This window comes from Mytilus edulis, chromosome 3 (assembly GCF_963676685.1).
Source record: "Mytilus edulis chromosome 3, xbMytEdul2.2, whole genome shotgun sequence".
NCBI lineage: Eukaryota > Metazoa > Mollusca > Bivalvia > Mytilida > Mytilidae > Mytilus > Mytilus edulis.
This window is the reverse complement of record NC_092346.1, coordinates 3,401,083-3,414,784: the sequence shown is the minus strand read 5'-3', so window position 1 is coordinate 3,414,784 and position 13,702 is coordinate 3,401,083. Positions and strand designations below refer to the sequence as shown.

The window sequence follows — 13,702 nt, the reverse complement described above, 5'->3', positions numbered from 1 at the left end:
GTTGTTGTCCATTCGTTTGATGTGTTTTATCATTTAATTGCACCATTTGATTAGAGACTTTCCTTTTGAATTTTTCGCCGAGTTCAGTATTTTTGTGATGTTTTTTTTAGTTTTTTTGCCATATTTTAGAAAAAGTATGAGTTTGAAAATCCCTTAAGAATGTTTACAATCGTTGTTTTACACTACTGTACTAGACATGATTCATGTCATCCAGCAAGCAGATGTTTTTTTTACAAAAGTAGATTGAGGGGAAAAAAGAAAAAAGAAAAAACACAAAAAAACTTAATGCGTGGTTCACACATTGCCGATTGTTGCTCCCGTTTGATATCAGACAGTGATACGACACGAATAGTGAAAATGTCGGATTACTATCCTCAATTATCTGGAATGTCCTATCATTGTCTGAACGCAGTCGTTTAAGTTCGTAAAAGATTCCTACTGGTCGGGAAGGGTCCGAATAGTTCGGCGAAGCAACCCGACAGTTAGGTGCGCCCCGTAACATTCGGGGATACTCAGCCGATTTAGTCTAGTCGGATTACAATTGTGCCTTTGTCGTGATAGTTTCTGCTGTATCGGATCAAAATCCTAACAATGTTCTGTGTATTCTGGACGGTGTCCCATGGGACGGGAATGATCTGGAGAAATTTTTCATTGCTGTTTGTCTGCCGATTGAGTCGAGATTGCATCCATATCGTGTCAATTGCGAACCGTTTTTGCCGAAACCGTTCCGGAACAGTCCCGTTATTAATACGAAATTCGTCAATAATACCCACGTCAGAGTCCCGACAATTACAGAATACAATACGACTGAGACCAGACAAAGCCGTTTGCAATGCGGAGAGCGGACCGTGATAGGATTATGTTCCGACAGTACCTGCTCATCCTGATAATGTCTACAGTTTTCGAACGGATAACTTCCGTCAGCGTCGGTTCACTGTCTGATCTCTGTCGAATTACATTCGGTAGAATCGGGACGCAGTCGTGACAGACTTGGTCGAATTTTACCTGGCGAAAGATACAAATCGGATTAGAAGAGGATTGAGAACGGGATTATCGGGATAGATTCGCTTAAAAACGGTTGAATATCGACGCTTTCTGAACAATGTCTGATTGTTGTCGTAATTAAATTTTGAATATTCATCCCCGATTCACAGGATCTTGATCAGACTTTTGACAAATTTTTATTGGGAATGGTCCTGTGAAGGACGGCAGTAAAAATCGTGAATGTGTGACTCCAGCTTAAACGATAGAAACATAGCGTTTTCAAATTGTACTTATTGATTAAAAAACTTGTTTTATACATTTCCCGTTTGTATTGATCACAATCTTACCAATTGTGCCTCGTTAAATAATTTGTTTCCGACATTTACATGTAAAAAAATACCACGAATGCAGAAGGACTTTGTATCATGTTTAATTGCCCTAGAGCATAATCCTTTTAAAACACAAGAAATTGTTTGTATCGTTTTTAGGATCGATTTAGTAAATAATTGCATTTCTTTTTGATATATATTTTTTCTATTCTCTGCTAAAAGTTAAACAAAATTGTAAATAAGTGTTTTGGCTTATCTTTTTTTCTTGATCTAGTCAAGGTAAGACCAGAATAAGTGTAAGTACTGAGAGCAGACATTGTTCTCTCAGGAAGATAAATAGACATGGTAGTATCTATTTAAATTATTTAAACCGTAATGTTCATATATGCTGACCGATAATGTAATACATCTGTAATGGTGTTGATTGGTTAAACTATATAATAGTTATATATTCTTTGCCTGTTGGGATAATTGAATTTAAATAAGCTGCATCTGAAATTATTTAAGTCCCAAATGTAGTTAGAAATGATACTTTAAATGTTTAAATATGATACGTACAATAACCCATTGTGGATTTTGTTGATTATGGTGAAAACTCTAAAAACTATAAAAAGGAAATAATATCTTTTGGTTTCTACTGGAACACTGGTTTTAAACTTCCAGTAAGGTAAACTATATATATAAGAAAAGGTACTGGTAGCAACGATTGTTTTTTTCGATTTTAATTTGACAGTTTTGATCGCTGTTATGTGGCAGTGTTGATCGATTTACTCGGTGTTCCACATTCTAAGGAAAATGTTTGGATGCAAATATCGTTTTTATTATTTGATTGAATAATATTGACATATAGAGTGTTTTGAATACCAAAACCTTGCAGTAGACACGTTACATAGTAACATTTTAGTTCATCAAACTTTCCATCCAACAAATGGTTATTTTCTTGAATGTTAAGGGCCCCGCTTGACATATTCCCAAATGATCGAAATATGAGAAAACCGTTCTGTTCAGTTTCTACACTGTGAATATGTAGATGATAATTAGAAAGGCGTGCGACTGTCGTTGTTATTTGTGGACATGTTCAAACGCAGTTTCATCTATTTGTTTTTACGACAATCTATAGTTATACTTGCACAAATACTCGATGATGACAAACTGATGCATCGTCCGTTAATGATCGTGATTATGACATTTGGTATGTTTTGCTGATGGAAGATATTAAGGTGTTGCCTGTATAATATACTAGTCAACATTAGAAACGATACACAAGTTTGAACTAAGATTTATCATAAAATATAATACTTTTATGATGTTAGCTGATCTGTAAAGAAGCGCACATCTGTATAAAGTTATCAAAGGTACCAGGATTATAATTTAGTACGCAAGACGCGCGTTTCGTCTACATAAGACTAATCAGTGACGCTCATATCAAAATATTATAAAGCCAAACATGTACAAGGTTAAAGAGCATTGATGATCCAAAATTCCAAAAAATTGGTCCAAATACGGCTAAGGTAATCTATGCCAGGGATAAGAAAATCCTTTTTTTCGAAAAATTTAAAGTTTTGTAAACGGGAAAGGAGTAGTTTCAGTAAGACCCCTTTTTGACCCCAAAATATAGCAGTTTTACAAAATTGTGAAATTGTAATTTGACGTTTTTTGGCATTTTTGATACATTTTTCATATTTAAGCTTGAATCGGAGCGTTTTTTCTTTCACAAAAACTAATCAAACCAATTGAAATAGACACTTAAACTTGAAATCTGAGGCCAAAATCGGGTCTTACCGGACCTTCTCCTTTATAAAAATTACCACATATTTGATATTCATGTCAACACCGAAATGCTGAATACTGGGCTGTATAATCACATTTTTGTTCAATTTCATATTTTTTATATTGAAATTAAAATCTACATTGATGTATATTTGTAGAATCTTCAACTCATTGTGTACAACATGTTGACAAATTTCATACTAATTGGAATAAAACAGCAGAAAGCACACTAGCAACATTAACATGCACTGGTGAATATACGGGTAATGTGTCAAGATACTGTAGTAGCAATGGAAAATGGCAAGAACCGAACTACAGCAATTGTATAAGTAAACCAATCGAATATATCAAAGACAAGGTAAATGATGTATATGCTATGACTACATGTGTGCTTCCATACATGATAATTGTGACAACAAGTTAAAAAATAATATTACTTTGGTATCAAATATCAAACTTATAAATGTAGTAACTGTATAATCCCAATGATTTCTGAAAGTAATTAATGATATCAAAAATATACGTTAAACCAAAATAGGCGGATAAACATGCCCTATTACTCATAAAAGAAGTGCAATACATTAATAACTGGTAAATGCATGCTTAATTGTTCATCTGATGGCAGGATAAGTTAAAGTTTAAGCATACATTTACTGCCACAAATCAATAAAATTATAGCTATGCATTCAAACTTGTACATATCGCTACAAATATTAGTTAACTTCGAAACCTGTCATGCATTAAGTAAACTTTCATTTGAATATCTCCAATTGAACCAGACCTGATTTAGGTTAATTTCATGTTGGTCTGCTCAACATTAAGGTAACGTGTAACCAGGGCCGCTCTTCATCGATTTATAAAATAATTATATCTTTCTACTATACTAACAACATAAACAAACGTATCTTAACCAAAACTAACCATATAATTTTATGTTCTTTATTTAGTAGATTAATATGACCGCATAATTAATCATTTTGTATTATGTCAGGATTGATTGTATAATACAAATGACAGCAAAATTGGAATACAAGTTTTCAAACTTTTGTCCGCATTAATTCAGAGTGCCAGCATGTAGACTTTTTAATAAAAAAAAAGAATGAATCGTAGCAAAATTGTAGTAGTTTTGTACCTCATGCCGACTTGTATAACACAATTGTTTGACGGCATCAACCAACACTGACAACATTTGGGCTTTATTATGTAAATCTATATGGCATCATCATATATCAGTAATGTGTATTTGGTCATTGTTGAAGGCCGTACGGTTACTTATAGTTGTTAATGTCTGTGTCATTTTGGTCTTTTGTGGATAGTTGTCTCATTGGCAATCATACCACATCTTCTTTTTATATGTCAGGATGGACTGTATAATACAAATTACATCATATTGGAACATAATGATTCAAAATGTTGTCCATATCAATTTGTGGTGTAAACCTTTTCTATTCAAAATATTAACTCGAAGCAAAAATTCAGTAATCTTTATACATGTTATACCTCAGACTGGATAGTATAAGAAAATCGTCTGACTTCATCGACCAAAACTGACCATATTTGCACTAAATTATATAAATGCATACGGCTGTATTTATATGGCTGCATATTATATATATAAATAATTGTGTTTATGTCAAGATGGATTGTGTAATACAAATAAATGTTAGAGCAAAATTGACAAACAATGACTACACAATTTTGTCCGCATCAATTTATAATGCCTGCATCTTCTCTTTTTATAAAACATGTCAATGTTCAAAATGTTGACTTGCCATCCAAAAATCAGTAGTTTTGATAACAGAGGCTGGCTCGTATCACAAAGTTGTTTGACAGCATCAACCAAACCTGGACATAATTTCTCTTTAATATTTCATCTATCTGACCACATGAAATATAAATGTTTTTTGTTATGCCAGGATGGATTGTATATTACTTGTAACTCAGACTTTTTTCTCTCAATTGATTTATAACTTTTGAACAGCGGTATACTACTGTTGCATCAACTTTTTTTTTAACAAATGTCATCAATATCGGACACAACGAGTACAAAATACTGTCTGCATCAAATGAGAGTGCAATTATATTCTCTTTTTTTCCCAACATAGTCAAATTATGGACCCAAAAAAACCCAGTAGTTTTGATATCTTAGGTTGGCTTGTATTAGTCAAATATTTGAAGCATAATAAAAACTGACAATATTTGCACTTTATTATGTCAGTTTATAAATGCATCATAAATCAGTGTTGTGTAAGGAAAGATTGAATAACACAAAAAGGACAATACTGGACCACAATTATTACACAATGTTGTCAGCTTGCCCTCTTTTAATTCAAGATGTTCTACATAATGATTCGTCACAAAAAATCAGTTGTTTCAAAGTTGACTTTTTCACACAATAAATTAACTGCAAACACTAAAGCTGACCACATTAATTTTGCAAATATACAAAAAGAAAGAATATAAGAATACCATGAATATAAGATGTTGATCAGATCAATTTGAAGTGCCATCATTTCCTTTATTCAAAATACTGAAGCGATCAATTTTATAGTCGCCTCATAATTCAGTAATTTTGTTAACTTTGGATGGATTTTATTAAATACATGTCCATGATGACTAAATAATATTGCCTGCACCAATTTAGAGAACCAGCGTTTTCTCTTCGTGTACATAATAGTGTACCGTCCCTAAAGTCAAAAGTTTATATTTCAGGATGGTTTGTATAACAAACATATTTGACCGCATCATCCAACACTGAAATAATTGATTATACTGATACAAAATGTATTTCATAATGAACAATATGAGAAGTTCTCGACTGGGAAATGTATATACTGACTGTTAGTATATTATGTCAGTTGATTGATTTTGTTGGGAACTTAATGTCCAAGGTCAAATATTTAATTCATGTTCAGGACGAGTTTATTTTGTTTCTGAACTCTCATATATCATTTATATTCGGTAGGATGAATCTACCGAAATTGACGAGCTTGTTCATACATGTAGTTTGAAACCCGGTTTTGGTTTGGGTTTATTTTGTAACCAATATTTGTTTTCTCTCAATCGATCATTGACTTTTTAACAGCAGTACACTACTGTTGCCTTTTTTATTCATAACTACACAACGTTGATATATCCGGACACAATTTTCGTCTAAACATTTTACCAAGCACAGAATCGTAAATCCAAAGTAAATAACATTAAATAATCTCTGTAATTTTTTTTGGAAGATACTGTAAATAATGGGGAAAGAAGCAACTAAAACAATACAGTTTATATTCCATCATATAAAAATATTTTTTCCAATTGGAAGGATATCCTTTTTAACTGCATCTCAATTCACATTCAAAATCAACAGTGTAGAGTCTGGTAGCCATTATTTAAGATAAGAAAATGGAAAAAGAGAAATGTTTAATGTGCATTTAATATGTAAACCTATACAACTTTAATCTAAAAATGATAAAAAGTCAGGGGATTGATAGCTGGACAAAGTGTGAATATCGAATAAAATTCCATGTTTCGTTTATAAAGGAACGTACGTTTCTTTTCCTTGCACCTCTGAAGTCGCAGAAAATGAAGGTTTAAAATGTCTACCTGTCAATCAACGTTATTTCTTTAACTAAACATGTATAGTTGTTAATATCTGTGTCATTTTGCTCTTTTGTGGATAGTTGTCTCATTAGCAATCATACCACATCTTCTTTTTTATATGTGTGTTACATTTTGTTTATAGATCATGCACTGCTGATACACTTGTATCTTATTGATTAATATCCAATATTTTGTTAACTATATATGTATCTGATTGCGTTTCTTTATTCGAAGTATTTACAATAATTATAACGTGAACCCTTCAAATATATCGTGTGCCTATATATATGAAGTTGATGTATTTTCTAAATTAGTTTATTATTTGAATATATTGATTTAAGTTGCAAATTAAGTCTTGATAAGATGACATACTTTAAAAGGACTTCTGTCTTTTACTTTTAAGTTTTGCAAAATTCAAGTGTATTAGATTGAAAATATACAAAAATAATAATATTTATATAACTAAATATCATACATGCATTTGTGGGTTTTTGCATTTCAAGCATTTTTACACTAATACTGATATTTTATTGATTTTTAAAATAAACCATTTTAGACGGCTAACCTTTTGTCTGGAAACATTGAAACTGATCATGTGACTAGTATTCTTGACGATCTAGAAAACATAACAAGAGATAATAATGAATTACGGTCAGGTGACCTGCTGACGTCATCAACTGTACTGAATGATATTGCCAAGTATGTTACAAACCACACAGAAGACCTTTCAGTTGATCAACTAGAGGTTTGTTACTAAGTTATGCATCACGTATGCGAATTTATAGATGGATAAGGATATTTCAAGACTCATTTATTCTTACTAGAACTCATTAATTTTTAATAATTATATTACATGTATGTTTCACTATAATACGTTATTTTGATTGGCTATCAGCAATCTAGTGTCCTTCTTATTCAATACACAATGAAATATAACATTCATGATGACACGAGGTCCCTCAGGAAATCATGTAAATTAAAGAAGAACTTCATAGAAATCTTGTTTTCATGATCCTAGCTAAAAAATGCAATTATAAGTATTGAATGCTTTAGAGTTGTAAAAGCGTTGACCGCGCTTCATACACAATGTACTTCGATCAACGCTTTTACACCCTAATGAATTAACAAAAAGGAGCATTTAATTCTTAAATAATTTAAAAAGAATAGAAATATGGAGTACATGGCAGTGAATCGACAACTATGTATATAAAGACTTCTTATTTAAAATAACCAAGTTATAACAACGCCTACAGCTATCTGTTAAATAAAAGTCATTTGTTTTTCAGATCTTTGGATCTCTATGCGACAATTTACTTGATGAAATAAACCATCAGTCATGGGAAGAACTTAACAACGAGGTTTATTTTTTTTCTTCAATACAATACATATTGATATAAGGATAGCATTATCCCATTCTCTCTACTGTTATTCTATACAAACTATTTAAAATGCTTACATAATGATTATGATGTTAAAGTAAGATACCAATTTCAGCTTCACGATCAGGTTTATTTAATGTCTTTTGGAAGTTGAAAATATTTTCTAGAACACCAAAAGGTTTTAATCTTGTGCAAAAGAGCATTTCTCTGTATTTGCCTTCACTAGGGACGCTCAAACAAACATCTTGAAAACAAGTATGGAATATCTGAACTGTGTAGTATGTGCCATTTTTAAACATTTCACTGATTCAAACACACAATTACCTGAAATATTCATGATTGACTACATGAATGTATATGCTACGTTTTGAGGACGTGTTATTTTCTCAACAACCAATCGGCATACCATGACGACGAACTGTGGTCCTTTTCACGTCGACTTGTTCACTTAATACAGGAATTTTTATATCAGTGTCCTATAACTGCCAATTTCGCTAAAAAGATGATGTTCTCACACTTGTTTTAATTCAATTTTTTTTCGTTGGTTCCAATATTCATGGATTAGAGAAAAGCATTTCGTTGATATTTGATTTCATGGTTTTACCAATCTCTGCATACAAAGTCTATATAAACTTTGCAATTCGCTGAGCATTTGAATTCCCACAAACCCCACATAAATTGGTAACTAACGAATAATAATGAATCCACAGTAAATAATTCAGTAATTGATGAATGTGTCGAATGCATCTATCTCACCAAACTTGTGATAATGGATAAAATCGATACAATTGTGTCTCATACAATGACTTCCGTCTAGAAATAGACAATAAGCTATAAAAAGAAGACGCCACAAGAGAGCAAATGACACAGGAAATAACAACTGTAGGTCACCTTACGGCCTTCTACAATGAGCAAAGTCCATACCGTAAAGTCAGCTATAAAAGGCCCCGAATTGACAATGCAAAACAATTCAAACGAGAAAACTAACGGTCAAATTTACGTATAAAAAATAAACAAAAAGCAAATATAAAACACTTGAACAAACGACAACCACTGATTTACAGGCTTCTGACTTTGAACAGGCACATACAATCAGAATGTAGCGGGGTTAAACATTCTAGCGTGATCCCCATCCTCCTTGTAACCTGGGGCGGTGGTGTAACAGTACAACATAAGATATAAAAATCAGTTGAAAAAGTCTTACCTAATCAGAAGGATACAAATACTACAAATACAAGTGAACGGGGCCGGGTACTTTAGCATCAAACAACAAAACAACACTAAGTACAGATCTGATAGTACTCACAGTAACTGACAGCCAGTTCAAACCCACTAACAATTAATAAAACAAATCATGCATCTAAGCTTTAATCATCAATCAGTACACATCCACCATACAATTAGCCTAAAGACGTCATAAACGTTCGGTAGGGTCGACTAAAAATAAAATTTATCCATTGTGAATTTTCCATTTCTATGTAACTACATAACAGAAACAACGTCTGCATACGGATTATATATTCCCAGTTGATACAACATGCTTGAACCTGTATGTTATATCTAGACGACAGATGCCACATTTTGAGCAGAATATGCTTACATTCCAGTAGCACCTATAATCACTCCAGCTTTCTATGTTGTATGTTGTGTACTGTTGTTTCCTTTTTTTCTTTCATACTTGGCCATGGTGTTATATGTGTACTTTCGACGAGTTTGGATGTCCCTTTGATACCCGTTGCATTTCTTTAAGTGTTAACAAATGACTGAATATTCAAAAATGGTATCAAAGTTACATGTATACAAAGGGAGACAGGTAGTAAGTTGGCAGAGAAAAAAAGCACTATAAAAGAAAACAAAAAGAAACAAATCATTATAAAACAAAGCTCCTTACCACATTTTTCAAAAAAAACTTATAAAAAGGGACATATTGTAAATAGTTCAAATATGTTCCAGAGATCTATTTCATACATGTGATATCCTCGAATTATCCATTTATTTATTTCACCAGGGTTTAGGTGGTGTTACGTCACTAGTAAACGCAGTTACGGAGTATACTAATGCATTTAACGATGTTATTAACGATGTTATTGACGATGAACTACCCTTGGTGGTTGTAAAGGAAAATGTCGGTACGTTTTTAAACTCTGGTGACTTATAAACTGCAGTTTATTATTTCAAAATTCTAAGGGGTTGTATGTATAAATGCCTTTCTGTGAAAGTTAACCTGCAAACTGATAGTGACTGGGATGACAATTTTCACTTTGACTTAAAAAAAATGTCTCCAAAAACAAACTTACATGTAATACTTATTGTCCAAGAACTAGTACTTTATATCGGTTTTTTAATCTTATTTCATCCACGAAAGCCTGCTAGAAAAGAAAATTGATCAACGTAGGTGAAATTCACTTTGTGTACTAGAAATAAATCAACATTAGGGTTTGGTCCAAAAAGAACATTTTACATTCCGTTTACAGGAAACAGGTAGCAATAACGATGTCATATTGTATTTTATAATTTCTGATTTGTTGTTTTACGAACCAGCAAATAATGCATGATTTAAATTGAATTTATTAGTACAATAAGCTTTCAAATTAATTAATTGCATATTTATTAACCCATTCATTTTCAAATATGAAACCTGAAACTTCATTTGAACTCATTGTAGTGTGCAGTCGTTAATTTTTGAGGTTTTTTTTAATACTAGAAGACTATTGATTAGATTGTCTTTTCGGAATGTAAATACCTCAACAATACAAAACCAACTCATTGAAATTAGGCAGTATGATATCTCTTTTAACAGTTGTTCAAAGGATTCCTATATATCTTAATGTATATTATCTTTATATTTTTGTATCATTTTTTATACGATCTATACTGTGGATTCATGTTTGTTTGTGCGTATCAATTTTTCTGAATATTTGATTGCGTGGTTTTACCAATATCTGCATTCATAGCTTATAAGAAATTTGTAATTCGTCGACTATCTAACTTCGTAGTTCATCTGTCCCCACCAAAAATAGTATCGAACGAATAATAATGAATCCACAGTATATCAGTTATTCCAGAAAAATATTATTTCAGTAATGCAAGTAGGAAAAGCTAGTTCGAATGAGATAACTGTACCTGACCGTTTGAAAACATCTGACTCATGGATATCAGACTCAACGACTCAAATCAAACTGAAAAAGAATATATGTACCGGTAAATAAATACTTTTTTTATAAAACAAAAACACAAGATACACGTTAAAAAAATCGCTTACACTTACGACGCAAGCAATTTGGAGCAAACCTACTAAAGAATTCAAAGTTATAAACAAAGGACGACACTTAAAAAACAAATAATCTGAAAAAAAATCCATCTGTTATCTCAAAGTATTATTTACCATATTTACATGCGATGGCAACATTAGGCAAAATAACAACAACAACAAAAAGATACGTACTGTGGTCCTCATTTTTGTTTCGTGTCTACAGTACAACATTTTCATGTTGACAATGTGATAATGTTTCAAAGTCAAACAATTCAATAAGGTCTGTAAGCATCAACAATATGTCCAAAAAATTAACTTTTTTAGTTAAAGGTCTATATTGCCATCGCATGTTGTAACTGCTTATGAACATTTCCATTAAGCCTTTTTGCATTAATTTTCGTTACTACATTCGATAATATGCACAGTACGTCTGTGGGGTATACTTTTTAGTTTATCTTCATTTTACCAATACATACCAGGTACTAAAGGTAGAATACTAGCTACCTGAGTATAATTAATTTTTATACTTCTGTAATAATCAAACCTATTTTTAATGGACCGCTTTGTAGATTCTATTACATTGTTGCCTCTATTTAGAGATGCAGTGGATTTAAACAGGCAATCTAGTAATCTTTTTTTGGACGTCACCATTTAGTATTAGAAATCAATGCAAAAGTTCATGAAATCAGTATCACAGGTCTAGATTGGACAAGTTTTTATTTTTTGTTAAATGCCAAACACTTTTGCACCGTGTATTGGCCTACCACAAAAACAAATGAAAAAGGTTGCCAGTTTATATCATGTTTTTATTTAATCGATATCAATACACAAGACTTGAGTTACATTGATTTGAGTCATAAAGCTACCTATCATTTTGTTGTTGTGTATCTATTGTGAAAAAATCATAGTGACGAATGTATTCTCATGCATCATGAGGTTCGTGTTGTATATGCTTTACTTTTCTATGTTGTGTCGTGTGTACTATTATTTGTCTGTTTGTCATTTTCAATTTTAGCCATGGCGTTGTCAGTTTATTTTCGATTTATGAGTTTGACTGTCCCTCTGGTATCTTTCGTCTCTCTTCTAAAGCGGTAAACATAATACATAATCAGTATGTCTCTTTCAGGGTTGACTGGATACAGTAGCACATTTTATAGAAATATTTCACGTTTTTTCCCGAAGTATATAATACTAAATGGGTAAGTCTAAAATTATATTTTCAGATGTTTTAATCCTATGAAAAAAACTAACACTCCTCCGCTCCACTCTTTTTATTTTTACGACTGAAAGAATAACAAAAATAGACCTTAATATTTATTCACTAAATAAAGGCAACAGTAGTATACCGCTGTTCAAAACCATAAATCCATGGACAAAAAACAAAATCGGGGTAACAAACTAAAACCGAGGGAAACGCATTAAATATAAGAGAACAACGACACAACACCAAAATGTAACATACACTGAAACGGACCAAACATCAGACAAAATCCCACGAGAATAACAAATACAACATCAAAACCAAATACATGAATTTGGGATAGACAAGTACCGTGCCACGTCTTATCGCAATAGAAATTACACTAAAAAATAAGAGAAAACAAACGACGCAAATGTAACACACACAGAAACGAACAATAATATAACAATGGCCATATTCCTGATTTGGTACAGAACATTTTTAAAGAAAAAAATGGTGGGTTGAACCTGGTTTTGGTGCATGCCAAACCTCGCACTTTAATGGCTATGTTAAATATAACATTGAAATGACAACATAATATTCCAGAACTACAATACAAAAAAATAGGAGAACGTATTAGACAAAGAAACACATGATTAATGGATAACAAAAAACATCAGGTTTAAAATTCAATACGCCAAAAACGCGCCTCGTCCACACAAAACTCACCAGTGACGCCCAGATATAAAAGATCGAAAGTGAAAAAAAGTAACAAAGTTGTACAGCACTGAAGATCAAAAGTTGAAAAAGGTTGTGTCAAATACGGCTATGTTTTTATACTTGGGATAAGAACATCCTTATTATTTAGAACAATTAATGCTATTGCAAACAGTAAATTTTATCAAATGAATATAACAGATATACATAATGAAACTGAAGTATTAACTCATTACAGAAAACAAACACGAATACATAAATACACAGAATAGACACACCCGACTCAGTCAGGGACAATTATTGATTCGAACAACTTGAAATCTAAATGGTAACCTTTAGTCGCTGAGTTCTCATTCGTACATTTTACAAGCAACCTTATTTCCTTATTCAAATATGCTTCCTTGATACGAGAGTATTTGTTTTTTTTTTCATTTTTTCTGTAGAATATAAAGCAAAGCATTTGATTTCGTCAAGTTTAATGAATAATTCCCTTTCTGAA

At 32.0% G+C, this 13,702-nt stretch overlaps 1 protein-coding gene across 1 annotated transcript in view; it reads left to right on the top strand.

Moving 5' to 3' along the window:
* Positions 1–2,495: 2,495 nt before the first annotated feature.
* Positions 2,496–13,702, top strand: part of LOC139514174 (adhesion G protein-coupled receptor B1-like) — a 30,832-nt gene continuing 19,625 nt past the window's right edge. The window contains exons 1-7 of the mRNA XM_071302963.1: positions 2,496–2,505; positions 3,242–3,441; positions 7,231–7,419; positions 7,961–8,032; positions 10,062–10,182; positions 11,135–11,254; positions 12,433–12,505. Of these exons, the coding sequence (XP_071159064.1) occupies positions 2,496–2,505; positions 3,242–3,441; positions 7,231–7,419; positions 7,961–8,032; positions 10,062–10,182; positions 11,135–11,254; positions 12,433–12,505 (785 nt within the window). The remainder of the gene's footprint in view (positions 2,506–3,241; positions 3,442–7,230; positions 7,420–7,960; positions 8,033–10,061; positions 10,183–11,134; positions 11,255–12,432; positions 12,506–13,702) is intronic.